Source organism: Falco peregrinus, chromosome 16 (genome assembly GCF_023634155.1).
Source record: "Falco peregrinus isolate bFalPer1 chromosome 16, bFalPer1.pri, whole genome shotgun sequence".
Taxonomy (NCBI): Eukaryota; Metazoa; Chordata; class Aves; order Falconiformes; family Falconidae; genus Falco; species Falco peregrinus.
In genome coordinates this window covers 1,958,029-1,977,808 of record NC_073736.1, presented here as the reverse complement: position 1 = coordinate 1,977,808, position 19,780 = coordinate 1,958,029, and the positions used below count along the sequence as shown (strand labels likewise).

Genomic DNA, 19,780 nt, shown 5'->3' with positions numbered 1-19,780 from the left:
TGCTCCTTCTCTGCCCCTGGTTGAGTCAACGGGGATTGACTGAAACATCTCACCCTGTTGGGGAGCAGCAGGAGTGGGGCTGCCCCCCAGGGAAGGATGAGCTGGGGGTCACCTGGGCACGGGCAGTGCCCTTGCCAACAGGGAGCTGGGCCAGGTAGGCAGAGCAGGCTGGTGGTAACGGGGTCCATGGACAGCCCCAGGCAAAGTGACATGAATGAAGTTCTGGGTCTGTCCAAGATGTTCAGCCAGGAGCAGTAGAGATGGGACTGGGGACAGGACTGGCTGCACAGCTGAGGTCCAAGGGGAAGATGAGGTTGGAGGACAGTTGCCTGCAGTCTAGGTCTGAGGCCTGTGCACAAAATAAAGCCGGGTAGAGCTGAAGGCACATCTGCTCACAGCATAGATCAGAGCAGGACTGGGTGTTTCAGCCTGAGCTTACATGGTGCTCCTGGGCCATGGGCAGAGTATATGAGGGGGTCCCAGGTGAGGCTGGTCAGGGCAATTGAGGGGTGTGAGTGCCCTCAGGGGCCTATAAATCCTGTAGCAGCGAGGGAAATGGATCCTTGGGTCAACTGCTTGAGCTTTCAGGCTTTTCTCAGCTGGCATAGTCTGATTGTGCCCAACATTCTGCAGAGGCATTGACCATCCAAAAAATCCTCAGTAGGAGAGGTAGGACCTGGTGCAGCCCTCAGAATTGCGCTTCTGCATTGGTGGGACTGCAGGGGTTGTGGGGGAAGAGGGGTGGATTCAATGGGGGCATGTAACTCTGGAGTGGTCAGTCAGGAGTGTGGAGTGTTCCTGGGTGCTGCTCATCCCTGTCCTTTTGGTGAGGGGTGGGAGAGGAGGAGGGGAGTTTCCTCAGCATTGAGGAGGTTGTTAAACAGAGAAGACTTTGGTGCTCTGTTGTCGAGCTTCTGTGGATCTACAGATGAGCAAGAAACCTAGCAAGCGGTGCTGAGCTGGTGGGGGAGCATGGGGTGGTTGGGAGGGGTGCTGGGTTATTAGCTGCAAACTCAGGAATGTGCTATTTTGGGTAGGACTCGGATTCCTGCTGGAGCTCAGGCTGCTGGTTACCCACGTGTTGGTTGGGTTTGGCTGGCTCATGGCGGTGGTGTTAGTGCAGAGATACCTGGGGGTTCTGGGGTAGGGGACAGCCTGCCTGGTGCTTGTCAGGAGCAACCTCTGCGCTTGATAGCGATTCACAGGGGAGAGGGAGGAAGGTGATGCCAGGTGCCAAGGAGAAAGAGAGGGGGGGGGGAAAAAAAGCCCTGTGAAGCTGCTTGAATGGATAAACGGGGGTTTTGCTTCCCCCTGTTTTGTACCAGTAAAAGGGCTTCCTCCCTCCTTCCCGGCAGAGCCCTGGCCCTGCAATGCACGGCACTTCGTCACTGTCCTGACAATCTCCTGGGTAAACAATTTGCCTGATGAGACTGAAAGAAGGCAAAGGTTTCTGCTAGATGAAATGTTACATGTTCTGCGTTGTAGCAGTTAACCAGAAACTGGGGTTTACATGTTGCCTTGTTAGAAAGCACTTGGCCAAGTGTGGAACCCTGCAGGGAGGCCCCGATCCCTAGGGATCCATCAGCAGCTGAAGTGTGATGCTTGGGGAAATCCTCCCCAAGCTGTAGAGCCCCTGGGGTCTCTGCTTCCATGGTAAGAGTATCTACTTCTCCTCCTGCTCCGCTGGCTTCAGTAGTTTGGCAGGTTTCTTGCTCCAAAACTTGTTTTCACAACGCGAATTGTCTGCGCCCTGGGCTGAACCAGGCTGCAAGCGCGAGTAAAGCACTGATGGAGACATCCAGCTTTAAATCTGGGAGAAAGAAGTTTCCCAGGGCAGCTGCTGGCATTTCCAGGAGGCCTCTGGCTTAAATTCCTCTCCTGGTCCTTTACCTGCCCCTCCAGGGAGGGGAAGAAGTCAGCACAAGCTGTGTTGGTGCGGGAGTGCGTGCTGGAGCTTATGTAGCTGTAGACTTGAGCAATAACGTAGGACGGGAGCTGAGCTGTTCCTGCTAAGCAGGGCTCGAAGGCAGCTGTTCCTCATGGATTCTCTAGGTCTGTGTGTAATCAAATGTCCCTTTTCTTTGCTGTGCTTTGGCAGAACTGGAGCAAATGTGCATTTTTAAGGCTTCTGGCTTGGTCTGGACACAACTGTTGTGCGTGGGAGGCTGTTGCTATGAAAACGCTCGGTATGAGCACCCTGGCACGCATCTGGGTGTCAAACCCCGAGAGCCTTGTGAAGCTCAACCTCTGGAGCCCGCTGACCCACGGTGGGGTCAGGCTGGGGTGCTGCCAGCGCCGTCCGACAGCTTGGGGAAGCAGCAGGAGGGACGAGCAGCTGGCTGTGGGCTGGAGGCTCTCAGGGAGCACTGGGGACATCAAGCCTATGAGGACAGGCTGTTCTATGCGCTTCTGGAAGTGTGAACAGGACACGGGCTGCGGAGTCTGACGCTTCCTAGACTTGTGCAATGGGGCTGCTGTGAGCGGACCCTTGGGTGAGCTTGTCCCACCGCCCAAACCGGAGGGAGGGATTCAGAGTGGGGCGGTTGGACCCTGGAGCAGCTTGTGCAGGTTTCTGCCGCTGCTGCACCATTCCTCCTCCATGGGGGCCCCGCCGGCAAGAGGGGAGCTGGTCCGGCTGCCTCCTGTCCTCTGCAGGAGGTGGTGGTGTGATGAGCCCTTTCCTCCTGGGCTGCTCGAAGGATGAGGCAGCTCTGGGGACCTTCCCCTCCAGCAGCGCGCAGGCCATGGCTCGGCCCTGAAGGCTGGGGCTGGAGCCCGGCTCTGGGCTGGGGGCTCCCTCCGTGTGTCCAGAAGGACTTGGCCTGGGGAATGCTGGAGCTCGCAGGGTGAGGGGCTGCGGGGGGTAAAACTGGGTGTGGTGGAAGTGATGAGGAGACACAACTCTTCAATAACCTTCATTTAATTCTTTCATGACATTGGCATGTGTGGAAATGTTACAGGCTTGTTTACAATACTGATAACATTTGCATTGCTGTGTGGATTAATAGCAAAGCCCTTTGTGTCAAGTACTATACAATCGCTTCATACATTTTTTTTATATAAAATAAATGCTTAGAAATATCAACCATTATTGCTACTAAATTCCTGAGTTATGCTGAGAACATGTTCTCTTCACCTTCATTAGATGCTCCCTGCTATCAGTAGTGTTTGCTCGTCAGTCACAAAGCTCTGCGGTGTGTTATACAGGGTTTGTCCATGCAAGCTGACGACTGCACGCAGGGAAATTTTCTATACAGGAACAAGGAAAGAAAATTCAAGTTAGCAGGCTTGCCCACGCTGAGACAGCAACAACTTCAGAAGTCAGATGGCACACCAAAATGTTGGTCGGCTCCAGAACTATAAGCCTGACTTCCAAGCTGTTCTCCTGGACAGACTCCACCGTTTGCTCTGCCATCCCAGAGCAAACGTCCCCTGTGACTGCGGCAGATCCCGCAAGCGAAGCTGGTTAAAGCTGGTCTGATGCCGGAGCCTGCGTATCAACGCAGCAGGGGCAAGGCCTGCCGAGGGGGAGAGGACCGTGTGGTGCTGCGGCTGCTGAGGTCTGGCAGCCTTGATGGCCGATAATACAGGGCAGCCCATCGTGCAGCGTGTCGGGCTATTCAGAGCGTGGAGAAGCAAAGCACTTAACGTTAACTGCATTTTACCTGAAAGTCACGGATATAGGTGAGGAAAAAGCTGAGGAAGGAGAATGCTAACGACCACTCTGAGACGGTACTGATGATGTGAGCTGTGTAGCCCTGTGTAATAGTGAGGGGGGGGGGAAAAATAATCAGTGTGAAAAGCTCCTCTTGAACCTGTGACAGCACAAAGACAGCTTGCATGTGTGACATCCCATATGCACAACTATTTCCTTTTGGAGAGTAAAAATTTTTTGGCATATGGGCACTCTCTCTGAATGAAGTGCTGAACTCTGCAGAAGAGTGAGAATGACCAGGAAGACACCTGCTCCACACAACTGGGATGACCCCCACTGGGAATTTAATAGCCACCTGCAAAACCTGAAGGCTCAGTCAAGAGTTTGGCATGACTAACAGCAAAACTCTTCACGAAAGTAAGGTTCAAGGCCCTCCTTTGGATGTCAGCAGACTTCCTGGGGGCTCCTTTATGCTTTAAATACAGGGAGGGGTGGGAAAAGCCCTCAAAACCAGCCTGTGTAATCTCTCCTCCAGGAAGTGTCGCACCTCGGAGGTGGGCAGAGCTGTGACTACCAGCATGCCCTTTCTGTCCCACTCGGGATCCCTCGCTGCCCAACACTTGGCCCTTCGATGGCAGCTCTGCCACTTGTATCCTTTGGCCTTTTTTCTCCTCCTGGCTCCACCAGACACCCACCTGGCAGCAGCCAGGAACGCTGCTTTGCTGCAACCCACCGGCATATGAGATTATTTACAGTTATTGTTTAACAGTGACTGGGAATCGCTGACCAGACAGGCTGGTAGTCTGACAGCTCGTTCAGACAGTTAAACTGCTGCCCCTGAGCAAGATTAATTTAAAATAACCCTTAAAGCTGCAACTTTTGCTGAAAGCAACGCTTCAGCAAGTAGCTGCATGCTGGCTCAGCTGGAAAGCTCACTGTCCCCTGCCATCCCAAGCAGGAGCATGGAACTGCAGTCAGTTCCCAGGTGCATATGTCACTGAAATAACGTAGCTGGGTTTTGTTCTCTGTTTATCTTTTCCACTCAAACACTTACTCTTTCCTGTGGGTCCCAGTGCAACTTCTGCACTAGATTCGTCCCATACAGGCCGCTGTATAAGATGACTGAGGAAACAAACACTTTAAGAAATATGTTAAGGAAGATTCAAGAGCAAGAATGAGCAACTTGGAAATTTTAGACTCTGCTTGGATTGTGTCAGGCTGAGGCTGTAAGGACATCTCTGTGTTTCCACAAAGTCTCATCAGCATAATGAACACTAATAACGGAATCATACAATGGTTTGGGTTGGAAGGGACCTAAAAATCCAGTTCCAACCACGTGCCATGGGCAGGGACACCTGTCACTGGACCAGGTTGCTCCAAGCCCTGTCCAGCCCGGCCTTGAACTTCCAGGGATGGGGCATCCACAGCTGCTCTGGGCACCCTGTACAGGCGCCTTGCCACCCTCACAGTACAGAATTTCTTCTTAATATCTAATCTAAATCTACCCTCTTTCAGCTTAAAGCCATTACCCTTTGCCCTGTCACTACAGGCCCTTGTAAAAGGGCATGCAATGTGACATGGACTGATTCACGTCATCCCCTTCAACTTGTAGGTTGTCCCAACTGCCTGGTTACTGTCACATGATAAAGTTAATTCTAATCTAAATCAATTATTTCTGTTCTCTGTATGCTGTATCTTGTTATACCTCCTTGATCAAACACAGCATCCTTATGAAATAATTTCAGCTATGATAACATGTGAATACTGATTTAGCATTTTGTGTTTATGTTTTTAGTGGTATTTTCTAGGCTAACAGTGTCTAGACCACCTTCCCTGATGGCATTTCAACTTCTCAACCACCTTGAATTCTTGACATGTGGGTGATGGGTTGGCACACTACAGCACTTGCAGCAGAGAGGGTTATTAGCTTTTCTGTTTCCCTCTGTTCACTCCAGGTTTGAGAACTGCTTCGGTACAGCAGCCCAGGGAAAACCCCACATGACAATGATTTGATCAGAGGCCTGGGATTTTTCTGGAGCAATTGAGATGTCATCTCTTTTCTCAACATCTTGCACAGGGAAGGTAAGCTACATCAGTGCTACTGCCTTTATAAATTGAACTTGGAGCATTAAGTTACAGAAGATGTGATTTTCATGGGATTAAGATATCGGCTTCAACCGTTAATGAGATTAAACATCAAGAGCCTCCTGATGTGAAAGATCAATTCTGGTGGTGAAAAGGCTGAACTTACTGGCACAAACATGTATTTGAAAAGCCAGACTTCCAAAGCTTATTAAGAAATTGATCTGAGTGGTCCAGGGAGCTCTGGTTACTGATCTGAATGCCAGATATCCAATTCTCTGCTAATTAAAATGTACAGCTTTAGTAGCTGTTAGTTACCTGCCTGACTTACTACTGCAATGGAAATAATTTAATCATTGTGATACAAAAATAACTGGCTGTCATCCTTCCCTCATTAGAGTGGGTAATTAACTGCTTTGCTCTTTCTGTGTTGGCAATTCTGCTGTTTTGCTCCAGCAGAGGATTAGGAGTATTTTTATAGAAACATTTAGGTTGAAAAAGATCTTTAAGATCACCGCCCTAGTCCTGCTGGCTACTGTTTCTGATATAAAAGGTATGTTTCCTTCTGCTGCCCAGTACCAGTTGCAACTGTTCCACCTTTGGCCACAGACATCTCCCTTGTACCATCCTTCCCTTATTACATTATGAGATGTTGGTTTAGAAAATAAGTCTGACAATTTCTCTTTTCTTCTCCTTCCACGCACATGTATGTATATATCATTATTTCTACAGCTTTCTAAAGCTTTACTTCCCTCTAATTTTGGTTAGACTGCACTGGTTCAAAAACCTCTACGGCTACGGGGTTTGTGGTTTTTTGGCACTTGTAGCAGATCACGCTGTTCCATTTTTAGTCTTCCCAACTGTATTTGGCTCCTAACTGTTCAAAGCTGGAAATCCCATTCTCCACCAGCACCAAAACCTTCTGCTAGGGATGGCGACTCACAGATGACCCCCTCGCCCTGCGCCAAGCCTCCTCAGCAAGTAAGGGTCCTTCTCGCCACTTTCCAGACAACCAGCCTGTGCCCTGACTATCATTTCTTACCAGATGGGTGCAGACTGTATAATCTTGTAGCAGCAGCAACAGGAGCCAGGCAAGATGGTCTGTCACTGGGAAATGGGGCATATGGTTTAGTATTGGTTTTGGCTGCCAGCCTGGAAATAAGTAGAATTGGTGGGGATTAAATTGGTGGCCTTGATTCAGCTGCAGAAGGGACAACACTTAAGCAATGATTTTTGCACCCATGTAAATTTGGTAACTTTAGTGTTGTAGTCCTGTTGGATGTAAACCTGAGTCATAATTTTTAAATACAATGTTTAGGTCCATTGGGTTGAGCAGAGGAACAGCTGTGGTTTGGTTTCCCGATTGTTAAATGGACAGGAAGAAGCCCTCTCTTTTCTGGATGGGCTTGCCCATGTTTCTGTAAAACCCACAGATGCTTCCAGCACTCAGAATTCAAAGGTAAGGGAGAAGATGGATTCCAGAATGGAGGGAATGCTGTAGGGAATGCCAGCCAGAAATGTCCTGCCTTTTGGAGTGTAGGATGGGCAGGGAAGGAGATCAGAGGTCAATTGTCTCTTTAGATTCAACCCTGGCAACCAGAATGGTGTCTCTGACAAATGCCAGTGCTTTAAACCTGTTCTGGGAGCCAGCTGGCTGCACACGGCTCTGTTAGTAGTATTTTCTCTTATGCTACGTTCTGTACTTCTCTTTTAGTTGTATCCAACTGTAACATTTGCTGCAGCATTCCTGTTGCCAGGGAGCAGACGCTTATTGCTTACCTGGCTCCCCCCCCGCCATTAAACAACCCATCTCTCACACACACTGCCCCTTCTCCCCATCGTTCATAACCTACGGCCTGACCTCTTTGTGATAAACTTTTTATTTTGCCGTTTTTAGTCTCTGGTGTGCAGAAGGAGAGCAGAAAGGGTGGTAACCATCCCTCTTACATTTTTTTATTATCCAGTGATTCACTTTTGAGCTTCACCTGATGGTCCCCTTTCCCCTAAAGCTCCCAGGTTACGATACAGAATACACACAGACAGCACGATAGGAGCCGCACGTAAAGGCGACAGGCCTTCTGTGGCACAGCCTTTCACATCGGTAGGTTAAATTAACATAGATGCAAATACTGTCATTGGTGAAGGCTGCTCGGTCTTACAGTGACACGGCACAGCAAAAAGGATACTGCTCACAATGCTGGAACAACACCAGAGCAACACGGTCAGACGGATCCAAAAGATGTCTTTGCTGTGAACTTCTGGCTGCATCAGGTAGGACAGGACGGTCTGAACCAGCATATAAATGGCTCCTACTCCGAATGTCAGGCAGGCTCCAACCACGTGTATGTAGTACAGAATACATTTCTAGGGAAAGAAAGCACTGCTTGTACAGAACCTGCTTTCATTTTTAAATTTAATTTTTACACTCTAGGAACAATTTTCTTCTGTAAACCTTTGGCACTCCACCCTCTCTATTACCTTCTCACATCCCAAGCTAAGCAGTCCTGGAACGTGCTAGTGCACAGGAGATTTTTCTTGGAAAGCCCATACAGAGCTGGCTGGAAGCCAGCCCCTGCCAGCTCCCTGTATTGCTGCTTTCGTTAAGTCCTTGTGGCTAAGTTACAGGTCACAGCTATAGCTTAACTACAGGAATTTAAGAGCTGTTATCGTTCATGATACGGGACAGTAACACAGAAAGTGGATAAGGAATCCTGGCAGCTGGGCAAGGAATGAGTGACAACAGGCTGTCCGCTGAGCTTTTCTATCCCAGGAATCTGCACATCTATGAAAGACAATGCAATATGTGATAAACACGACACAGCTCTAGTACCCACAACAGGATTAAAAATAATGAGGTTTAGCGCTTCTCTGAATTACTCTAGTTTGAATAAGCCTTGTTTGACAAATTAGTATCTTTGAATACTTGGAGGGAACAGGGCTGAATCAAGCAGTAATGCTTCTTAACTTAAAAACCACTACAGGAGAATGAGCTGTCAAATAGTAATCATTAAAACTAGAAGTTATTCCAAGAAAAAAACACCCAACTTAAAATTCATGCCCTGAAAAATCACATTGTGTTCTGTCCTTCCTCTCATCCCTGGCTAAGCACGGCACCTGAAGGCAGAAACTAGAAAGTGTGACCTTGCCAACTGCACGATGCAGGGCAGCCTCCCTACTCGCCAGTCCTGCAGGTGATCATTTATGCCCAAAGCAAGGGACTGTCTGTGTATTTTACTGAGTAACTATTAAGATCAGGAATTGGAGTCACTCTTTCCTCATAATCTCCATGTGCACCTTATGCGCACAACTGAATCTGAGGCGCTGCATCCACAGCGTAAGAGGTGGGAATTTAAATAGTGAATAATGAAGCTGCAAAGGTGTGTGCTCCAAAATCCTGCGCTGTTCAGCAAAGAGGTATCATCAGAGAGAAATCTTTGCCCTACAGGAGAGAAGATCACTAGCCACAGCTAGAATAAAGCAATTGTACTGGCTGAACAGCATGAGTTAAATCTCCTGTGAGGGTGAGCCCTGTGCTACTGCTTTGACGCGCAGCAGTGAGCGCTATCTGGAGCTCTGTGTGGGATGGCTGTTCCCGTATCTCCTTTGTTTGTCTTCATGTATTTTCACACATGTTGTCTTCAGTAACTAGTAGATTCCAGGGGGCTTTAAGCTCCTTTTGTCTCTGGTGTGGCCCTCAACCAGTCCTCAGTATCACTTGGATATGCAGGTACATCACTTCCAACTTTTGTCTTGTTCAAGATTAAATGTTACACAAAACAGTTAACAAATTAACATGCACTGTCTATGTTTTGATTATCTTGAAATCTATGGAAAGTAGATGTATCCTCTCCTGACCAGTGGTGGAGGGAAATCATGGAGCTGAACACAGCCAGGAGGCTTTTGCATGGTGGGTGCAGTGGGGAGGCTGTGCCCGCCAGGAACAGCTAGGGTTCCAGAGAAAAGTAAACGGAATTAAGCCTCCAAAAGAAAACCCACCCCAACAGGAGTGTGCTGCGGTTTCTAAGGCCAGGGCTGCTGAATCACTGGGAGAGCTGTGCTGGGGAAAAGGAGAAGGGAAAATTTTCCCAGAATTTTTCCTCTTTGCTTTTCCCTGGCCATAATCCAGCAGGAGACCAAGGTGACACTGCAGCCTCTCAACACCAAAGGCACCACTATACATCCCCAAAAACCCAGCAGGTAATTAACACAGTGAGGCTGGGAATTGTACAACTGTCTTGCATGTAGCAGCCAACAACATAGAATGTGGCCCTGCTGATGGCGTGATAGGTGAGAATACCAGATTATTTTTTTTTTGGAGAGGATGGGAAATACTGGGGAGGAATAAAAATAGACACCAGGATGGAGAAATTAAAAAGCTGGTAACTGTTGCAGTGTTTCCAACAATTGCACAGGTTTGAAGGAAAATATACCTAAGAGGACAGACTTTTCAGAGCTGTACTTCTTGTGCGGTTGGGTGGTTTTGTTGGCATTACTTCTATTTGTACATGTTTTTTTTACTATTTGATACCTGATTCCCTGGAGTAAAAGACCACAACTATACTGTATTTTGAATCTGGATTACTAGGGCTTTTAAATCTCCTATAAGGAGATCCAAAATGAGTTTGCTTTCTGCAAAACTTGTGGGGGGTTTTAATGTTTCAAAATGTCACGAATGGCTGCTCACAAGTCGCAGTGGATAAAGCAAATAAGAAATAAGTAAGAAATTATAAACAAAACCTTACATTTTTTAACAGTTTTCTGTAGGGAAGTTGACAAAAAACCAGGTTTGCCCCAGAAGGTTTTGCTTTCAGTAAAATCCCCATTTTATCAGATATCTCAGTAAACAAACCCCCACACAACTTGACAGCTTCAGAACATTGCAAGCAAAGCACAAACCTGGAAATTTGCAATAATGCAAAGTCCGAAACAGCTCATCAATCCTAGTGTAAGGCCAATCTTATTGAGCTTGATGATCTTGGATTTTTCTGGATTCAAAGCATAAATTTGTTTATAACGGACGTACATGGTAGCCATACCTGTTAATGAAGAACCCAACTGCAGTAAGATTTTCAGCTGACAAGTAGACAGTCCTTTTTTAACTGGGAAGATGCTGAGTGACAGAGGCAACTATTTAAAATACAAAAACTGTCTTATGGTGCGCTTAAATAGGAAAGCTTAATGATCTGGAAGTCAAAACTAAAATAATACAATGGTAAACAGGTAAATTTACTAGATTTTTCTTGTTTCTTTCATTTGAAAGACATACTAGGTTGTTTTTCCCCCTCTCTATAATCGCAGCACAAGTAAGGTGACTGCCTTGATTTTGAATTTCTATTTCTTTTACTAGTCTGTTTTTTTAAAAATGCATTTCTGGCTTTCTGGAATCTGCAGCTGTCATGCTGGCTTTGAGGAGAACATCCCTGATATACGCTTTCCTCTGAATTGTTTAAGAGAATTAAGATTGATTACTTAGAATTTAGGATTTGACCGAGAATTATGGGCCATATAATGATCTGAATAAGGAAATTAGATTGTTTAAAGCTCTGTGCATTCCAGAACTGCCTGCAGTTCTCCAAGGACAGACAGCTTTCTATACTCACCCAAGAAAGCCGAAATATTTAACATGATCCCAAATAAGCATCTTTCAGGTGGTATTGTCCCTGTATCACTGGAAGAGATAAATGAAGTGATATGTATCTATCTATACTAAAAATACTTACAACACAACTTTACTTATTTCAATCTACAAAGGAACCATAAGAAACAGGTTTGTGAAAAAACCCTCCTAGACATTTTTCCCTGAATTTTTCATTAGTCAAACTATACTGTTCTAGTTTCTAGAGCTGTAGAAATAAGCAAGGTAAAGACATGCTATCCTTAGAACAAGGAATGAACACACTTGGTATAACTATTGCTTTTATATCAATCTTGATTCCATAAAAGGTGAATATAGTATTAAGACTGGGAAAATGAAGCTGGAAAACTGAAAGACCAAAACTAAGGTCATATGTACAGCAATGATGCAATGCAGTTGGGAATATAGATTATAGTATGTATTTACTGGTGCAACCAAACCTGGTGACAGCAAGAGGCTTCACTACAAACAGAAGGTGGGAGATGCACCCCCAATTTTCTTGTTCATCATCATTTTAAGGATACGTTCACAGAGCTACCGCTTAAAGGTTAGACTTTTGCAGAGAAATAGACAGCTTTAAATAGTGTTACACACAAATAACTACAAACAGCTAGTAGTTTTGGGACTGGAGCTGTTGGGTAAGAACTGCTGTTTGGAGCTGGGGAAGAATTCACAGCGTGGGAGAGGCCAGTTCAATACTATGATACGGTACGAATGTTACTGACCTGATGTAGGGCACCAAAGGGTCGACGTGGTGTAGGACGATTGCAGTAATGTATGAAAACACAAAAGACGCAGCTGACCAAACAACCAAAGCCGCAGGCAAGAAAGAGAGGCCTTGCTGAAACCACCACATTTCGGTGCAGACTTCTAACTCCGAACACTGCGAAGAATCAAATACAAAGGTTTGCTAAGATTTCTCAAAACTTTTCCTTTTCTCGAGACAAGCTGCTTCAAGTACAGCAATTCTGTATTGCTCTCAGTGTTGTCCTGCAAACCCAAAGTGAACATTTGACTTCACGGCACAGAAGCCATCATAAATAGAAACATCTGGAAATGTTAATTCTGAAAGCCTTAGAAGATCAGAGGAAGAAACCAGTAGTGTCACTTTACTATGTCTCAGCATTTGTTGCTGTCAGAAAAAGGTTGGGTGGGTCACTGTGAGTTACTGACTCTATTTGCTTCTTGCCCTTGTGTCATAACACCATGTTAGAGTTAGTGAAGCTGACAAAAAATGCACCCAAGTAGTGGCAGTTTAACTGATAGTGGCTGTTGTGGAGCCTCTAACTTCCATTAATAATCGACTGGGCAGACGTGGAGGAAATTACCTAAAATTACTTTAATATCTGCACTCATTTACTACCTGTCATGCTGTGTGACTCAACATCTGTTAAAAGCATCACTTAAATAAGCTCACAGATATCTAGGAGCAAAAGCTGACTGCTACCAGCTACAGCCTTCAAACTCAAGGGCTACTTATTCCTGGTGGCAGTGTAGCAGCTAGTATGTTTTTACAGGTGGGAGGAAAAGGCCCATTTACAGTGGAGTGAAATGGCTAACACTGTCCTCACACCATCCAGTTCTGAGAGTCCCAGCCTGACAGCAAATCTTTGTTTCTCCCTCCAGTTCTCTAAGAACAATAATGTGCAGCTGGGTCACCCTGGTGAGCTCATGCAGAAAGAACTGTGACTCTTCTTTACTTGCTGCTAGAAGGAAGTAATTTTCTATCAGCTTCAAACACAAAGTTAAACAGAGCTGCTTTCAAATCCCAGAATGGCTGAGGTGGGCAGGGACCTCTGGAGGTCATCTTGTCCAACACCTGCTCATGCCAGGCCACTCAGTGCCAGTCGTGCAGGATGGCTTTTGAATATCTCCTAAGAATGGAGATGCTACAACCTCTCTGGGCACCCTGTGCCAGTGCCCTGTCAGCCTCACAGTGAAAAAGTGCTTCCTGATGTTCAGACCAACTCCTGTGTTTCAGTTTACACCCATCACTCCTGGTCCTGTCACTGGGCACCACAGAGAAGAACCTGGCTCCGTCCTCTTTGCAGCCTCCTTTGGGTAAGGATACGAGATCCCACCTGAGCCTTCTCTTCCTTAAGCCCCTGCATTTTATGCTGTTTTCCTGACGGCATTCCCTTACGTTTACACTCATGAGAAGAGTACGGAAAGTGTTTAACCATAGTTGAAACTGGAGACTGTAAATGGAATATGAAATAAGACAAGGGTGAAAAGCAAATCATAAAGAAAGTGGATCCAAGGATGTCCAGGCAAAGATCAGACAGTACGTGAGAAAAGCAGAATAATGTTGTGACAAAATAGGAAGGAGTGTGGCACTGAGAAGTTTTAGGAGGTGGGCATTGCCTAGAGTGTGACAGACTGAAAGAAAGGAGAAGGAGAAAAGGAAGAAAAGAGACAGGAAGCACCAAGACTAGAAAGTCTCACAGGAGGAAAAAAGAAGTTGAAACTAAAGTCCACGAATCTTGCAAACAGATCAGAGCTGATCAAGTCCTTTGCATCTTACTTAGGAGACCTCAGCACTCACGTGACGCGGACGTACTGTGCACAGCAGGCACTTGGTCACAGGCAGGCCTTGGGCATATCTTTCTGCTGACCTTTGCCAGCATGCATGTCTAGGAGAGCTTGTGGAAAGCCAGGCTGATAGATTTATCACGTAACACATAACAATGCATAATGAGAATTGCTCATTTACTAGAACTTGGCCACTATTAGTGCTTCAAACAAGAACAACGAGCTCTGACATGCTCCTGAGAGGTAACAAAAGGCAACTTTAATTGATAACCCTTGAAAAGAATGTACAATTACCTACTCGGAAAACTGAAGGTTCACCTGCTTGTAAGGAAGATGTTAGGTAGCAGATAAAGGTGTCTAACAGGAGAAGTAGTGAATAAGAAAAGAGTGGTAGAATTGAAGTTGCTTGCTTTCTTACCCTTAAGCTTTCATTTTTAAGCTAAGTATAACATTTGCTCTCTGACGTTGACTTTCATTTTACTGTAATGCAGTAAAAACAGTAATGAAAATATCTTTGCAATCCCATCCCTTGTATAAGTACATTGGGAATTTGAAAGAGAAATGCATATTTTGCGTGGCATTCTGTTACAGATCTTAACATGTGATGCAAAACTTCAAGCAATCAGTCCGATGCTCAGATTTTACATTTCCTTTAGCATTTAAATGTCCGTAAGTACCTTAACTTTATTTTTGAGCTAACAGATTTTTGCCTGAAAACAAACAAACGATATGCCACATACCTGAGCACGAGAGCAACAAATGAAGTCACCTCAAGAGGAATCCAAAGTCATCTTTCTGGTGAAGTTCCACGTTCGCTTCATTTTTTTCCCCTAAATCTTTGCAATATAAAGGAAAATCATCAGGGTGTGAGGTACTTCTATACCTCTTGCTGTATAGCATTTGTTCTCCTAATTCTTAGCATCTTCTGTTAGTCATTGCTGCTGACTGGACATTGGATTAGATGGGCTGTTGGCCTGACACAGTATGCTTTTCCTATGTTCCAGGTTTAAGGAGTGAAGCTTGTGTACGGTGGGATGGTAGAAATGCAGAAAAACAGGTGTTTAAGACTTTTTGATATATAGGACTCGCTGGCACAAAGATTTAACTTGAAGTGAGAGGCTTTCAGGAAATAAAAAAAATATGACCCCAACTGTTCTAATGCAATTAAAACCAGCACACTGCTTTCACATAAGGAAGAGGACAGAACATGGAGTCTTCCCATTTCACTGTGGATGGGCATCCCAGTGCGATGCTGGTGCTACACTAAATATGTGGCAGGACAGGTGCTGAAGCAACCTGAATGTAATTATAGAATCATAGAACAGTTTGGGTTGGAAGGGACCTAAAAATCATCTAGTTCCAACCACGTGCTGTGGGCAGGGATACCTTGCACTGGACCAGGTTGCTCCAAGCCCCGTCCAGCCCGGCCTTGAACTTCCAGGGATGGGGCACCCACAGCTGCTCTGTGCACCCTGTGCCAGTGCCTCGTGATCCTCACAGTAAAGAATTTCCTCCTAATATCTAATCTAAATCTACCCTCTTTCAGCTTAAAGCCATTACTCTGTCCCATTACTACAGGCCCTTGTAAGAACTTCCCTCTCCAGCTTTCCTGTCAGCCCCTGTAGGTACTGGGAGCTGCTCTAAGGTCTCTCTGGAGCCTTCTCTTCTCCAGGCTGAACAGCCCCAACTCTCTCAGCCTGTCTTCATAGGAGACACAGACATCCCACAGCTCCCATCTTCTCTTCACATGGGCAGCTGCCGTTTTCACACACTGCAGAAGTCATCACAGGGGAGGCTCTGTGCTGCCTTCCTGTTACCTGGTGATATTCATAAGCTTGCACAGGTGTCTGCAACGTTTGGGTGCTGGTCAGGTGCAGCTTCGGGATGCAGTGTGACTGAAGTTGTGTGGGTAAGGCTCACACACAGATTTTCCACCTGTGGAGACTATTTGCATGCCTACACAGATTGATTTACGTGGACTAAGGTGAGCTTAGTAAAGCAGAACAGCTATTCCCAATTTCCCCCCTGGATATTGCTCTTATTACACAATAAATGTGGCCACACAGGCAGCTCATCAGCAGTGTCTGCTCCAGAGCAAGCCCCACTGCAGAGAAGCCCTCAGTCTGTTAAGGCTGGGCATTTCCACAGCTTGTGCTGTCACTTCGCCCAAAGCCATGGCCTGGACACAAATTATGGTCGTTTTCATGTGGTCAGGCCTAAAGAGCAGTGTGGTAGCTTCAGCTGCAACCTGAGAGCTCCAGTGAAGCACTTCTTACTGCGCATATAGCTGTGGGCTGGTACATCCCAATGGCTCCAGGATTAGAGCTGGTTTGGGCTCTGTCAGAAAACTGCAGCTCTGGTCCTCTTACCTGCACAGACATAAACCCCTGACAAACCCTCCTTACATGTAAAACTTCTGTAAATTTTTTCCCCCATAAATTATCTTTCTTAGCTCTGTCAAGATCTTCCTTGAATTCTTACCATCTTCCTTCCTGTTTAAATTTTTTCAGTGAAATCAAGTCTTTTTTCACACTGTTACGTGGGCAGACTGTGTATAGCAAACACAGGCTTTGTTCCGTGCAAAGCGCTGTGTGCATTTATGGCACCGTCTGCTCGAGGCCATCCGAACTTCACAGTGCTGCAGATACACCCTGTCACTGCCAACTCAGGGCTCCGAACGAGCGTCTGGGCAAGCACAGGCACATAACAAGGCTTCTCCAATCGCTGGGAGGCAGGATGGAATTGCCTTGCCATTTGCCAGCTGGAAGGTCCTGAAATAAATTAACACCTCATCCTGTCCTATTGTTTTCAAGGGGGAGAAAGAAAACACTCAGCCTCCTTGTTTTTTCACAAGGTCCTTTGCCAACTGATTATATCATGACAACGGCTAGCCTCTCTTTTCAATGTAACTATGATTTTCTTACGTATTTCCTCTGATCTGTACGCACTTCTGTGTCCTAAGTTAGGTTTTTTTTAAGCCCCATATTAAGTATCAGATGTTTTCTGCAACAGGCATTATCAAATCATCCAGAGCAAGTCAAGGAAGTGTTTCAAAAGCAAAGGAGATTTTAACCATCTCTGAGGTTTTCCTTTAAATTCAGGAAGTGTGCAGCAGCATTCTGCACATGGTTGAGCATGCAGAATAGAAACTACAAATGATAAAGAAAGGTAGGCAAAACCATTAATGGCAGAAAGTTAATGTTACCTATAATGATAATGCTGAAAAGATAGTCCAAGTACGTGGGGGAAAGGGAAATTACCTGCCTCTTCACTGCGCTCTCAGCAAGACAGAGATAAAGCTGTACTCGGGGATACTCCTTTTTCTCTCCAGCAAAATGCTCCAACAGACACTGTGTTGAAGGAAGAAAGACAAAGCAGTTTGCCCTGTGCGTTCCTAAGTAAATACAAAGGTCGGATAGGGATGAGTCAGAAAGGGATTGAACCTGTTCATTTGCGCTATTTATTGTCAGGGTCAAACTGATAACAACAGTTAAAGGTTGCTAATCCTCAAAACAACTAGAAGGAAGAAAGTAGGAAATGTGTCGCCTTTGTTGTTCACACTGCAGGCTAATGACAGATGACTCATTTTGAGTATTTTCATGGTAGTGACACCAAAAAAGTTGCTATTAAATCTTTTGGATATGGGGGTCAGTTTCCAGAGAGTTGAGGCAAGGATCGTTATGCCCTGGCTAAGCCCCTGTTACCTCGCTGGGGAAGCAGCAGAAGGGCAGGGTGCCAAACCAAACAAAGCCAGGCACAAGATACCATGACATAAGGATGTACCAATGCCTGTTTTAGAAACCTGGCATACCAGGATACCAGCCCGGCGCTACAGCTGACCGAGGAGCTCAGCGTCCAGGATGAATGCACGCTACCCGTCAGTCCAACCTGCCTAACCAGAGAAAAGCATCTAAAAATACGTGAGTACTGGCAGAAAAGCACGGGAGACAGTTTCCCACATCAGAGCTGGGGAAATGAAGTTACTGTAAGGTCACAGAGAGGGACTGGGGGGGGAAGCTCGGGCGGGGTGAGGGAGAGGGAAAAGGGACCAGGATGGAGGGAATGTTTAGGAGAGCCGCTGGGCAGGAAGGATGGGGAGATGGAGGGGGGGGGAAAGGGGAGGCCTGAGCGCAGAGGGGGGAAAGGACAGAGGCTCAATGGTGTCCCTGGGGCAGAGGGGTCACTAGAAGCAAAGGGGGACCATGGGGGATAGTGGCTGGGGGGCAGAGGGGTCACTGGAAGTGATGTGGGGCCATGGGGGACAGCGGTCGGGGGGCAGAGTCGTCACTGGAAGTGATGGGGGGCCATGGGGGATGGTGGTCAGAGGTCCCTGGGGCAGGAGGGAGAGTGACGGGGGTTCCTTGGGGGGGTGACTGGGGGTCTTCTGGGGGGGAGGGGCGGTCACCTGAGGCAACCGGGGGTCTCCGGGGGCGCGCGGAGCCCCCAGGCCGGCCGGCGGGCCGTTAGGTGCGGCAGGGGGCAGCGGGGAGGGCGGCCTGGGGGCACGAAGGACCGGGGCGGGGGCCAGGGGCCAGCGGGGGGTCGCTGAGGGGGTGACGGGGAGGCGGAGAGGGGTGGAGGGCGGCTGAGGGGCGAACCGGGGAGGCTGTGCGCGGTGGGTCCCCCCGCCCCCCGTTACCTCAGCCGCTCCCGCGCCGTCCCCGTGGCCTCGCCCCGCCCCGCCGCCGCCCACCTCCTTTCCGGCCGTCGCAAAAGAGGCGTAAAAGCGCCGCCTGGTGCGGGGAGATTGAGGTAAATGCCGGGTTCTGCTCGGTGGCGGGTGCTGTGTGAGGGGCTGGGGTCCGGCCTCTCGGTTCTGCCCGCTCCTCCCGGGTGGGACGGGGTCCCTGGGGGAGAGGGGCGCCCTGTGGGCCGGGGGGAGATCCCTGAGGGCGGGCTGGGGCCTGTGCTGCGGGTTGGGCCGGGGTCCCCCCGCCCGGCCTGGGTGCGGTGGGTCCTGGCCGAAGCGGGGGCAGCCCGCGCGAGTGGGGGGCGAGGCGGCTGGCCGGGCCCAGGGGGCCCTTGCCCTCCCTCCCCTTCCCTGGGCCTTTGCCGCTGGGCGGCCGGGCCCGGGTGAAAGTCCTGCGGAAGCCGGCGGTGCAGGGTTGTTTGTTTTGGAGGACGAGACGGTCTCTGGCTGTTTTCTCTCCTGGCTCAGGCGGAGTTCACCTCTGGGGGAGCAGCCCCTCGGGAAGAGAGGATAAGCACACTGCTCTGCCTCGGGACTCATTTTTCTGGTCATCCAGGACAGTGCCCACAGGGACCTCCTAGGTGGCTAAGCCTGAGTTCCTGATAAGTGAATAGGTGCAAGTCTGTCTGCTCCCAAACTTACCGAGTTCCTGCATAAGCAAGGCCCTGCTTGCTGGCTTGCTCCTCTCCTCCCACTGACAGAGCTTCTGAGGCTGGTGCTTCACTGTCGGAAGTTGCCTTAATTAAGCTGTGGAGAGTGGAAGTGAGAGTACTTGTTCTTGTGCCAGTATTGGCCTTTGATTTACAGAGCTTATTTTCCCTACCTGATAGGTGCGTTGCTGATGGCTTGACAGGCAGCTGCCATCTTCCCCTCTCTAGCTCTATTCCGCTGGACTTTGCAACTAGTTGTTTTGGGGTTTTTTTGTGGCTGGATCCTGTAGATAAATGGCAAACTTTTCTTTTTTAGTCTTCTTTACTGCTACTCCTCTAGTTTGTGTGGAGAGTTATGTGTTTCTGGTCACCTGCCTTCAAGAGAGATGGAACATAGCGAGGATCCTTTTTTGTTCTCAAAATGCTGTTCCTGACCCTGCGTCTTCTTTTCACAGCTGCCTTGTGCTGGTGGCTGTAGGCTGTCTTTGACCAGCTAAAGCTCTGTAGCTCTTGCTTATCTTGAAAGGTGAATAGAT

At 47.7% G+C, this 19,780-nt stretch overlaps 2 protein-coding genes across 7 annotated transcripts in view; one reads left to right on the top strand and one right to left on the bottom strand.

Moving 5' to 3' along the window:
- Positions 1-2,904: 2,904 nt before the first annotated feature.
- Positions 2,905-19,358, bottom strand: DRAM2 (DNA damage regulated autophagy modulator 2). 3 transcript variants are annotated; one of them, XM_055820057.1, is made up of 10 exons: positions 19,237-19,358; positions 17,165-17,298; positions 14,645-14,740; positions 12,098-12,255; positions 11,338-11,405; positions 10,634-10,773; positions 7,924-8,101; positions 4,710-4,792; positions 3,666-3,758; positions 2,905-3,249 (listed from the first exon to the last, which is right to left on the bottom strand). In XM_055820057.1, the coding sequence occupies exons 4-10, from the start codon at positions 12,226-12,228 to the stop codon at positions 3,142-3,144; spliced, it is 801 nt and encodes a 266-aa protein (XP_055676032.1). In that variant the 5' UTR covers positions 12,229-12,255; positions 14,645-14,740; positions 17,165-17,298; positions 19,237-19,358; the 3' UTR covers positions 2,905-3,141. The 3 variants fall into 3 exon arrangements, with proteins under 3 accessions (XP_055676032.1, XP_055676031.1, XP_055676033.1); XM_055820056.1 differs by lacking the exon at positions 19,237-19,358 and adding an exon at positions 18,544-18,632; XM_055820058.1 differs by lacking the exons at positions 3,666-3,758; positions 19,237-19,358 and adding an exon at positions 18,544-18,632.
- CEPT1 (choline/ethanolamine phosphotransferase 1) overlaps positions 17,703-19,780 on the top strand; it is a 32,047-nt gene continuing 29,969 nt past the window's right edge. For 2 of the 4 annotated variants that reach the window (XM_005239601.3, XM_055820055.1), the window contains exon 1: positions 18,577-18,656. The gene's annotated coding sequence lies outside the window, so the exon portion shown is untranslated. Of the gene's footprint in view, positions 17,825-18,576; positions 18,657-19,070; positions 19,209-19,780 lie in introns of those variants that run through there. The other 2 variants (XM_027789831.2, XM_013300980.3) reach the window with 2 other exon arrangements.

Bases quoted from the DNA above. Each gene is read 5' to 3' on its own strand.
- DRAM2 (XM_055820057.1), bottom strand. From the start codon at position 12,228: ATGTGGTGGTTTCAGCAAGGCCTCTCTTTCTTGCCTGCGGCTTTGGTT. The intron at 11,406-12,097 runs GTCAGTAACATT...TATCTCTTCCAG, and splicing joins CCTTTGGTGCCCTACATCAG to TGATACAGGGACAATACCAC. The intron at 3,250-3,665 runs GTAAAATGCAGT...GTTCCTGTATAG, and splicing joins CCTATATCCGTGACTTTCAG to AAAATTTCCCTGCGTGCAGT.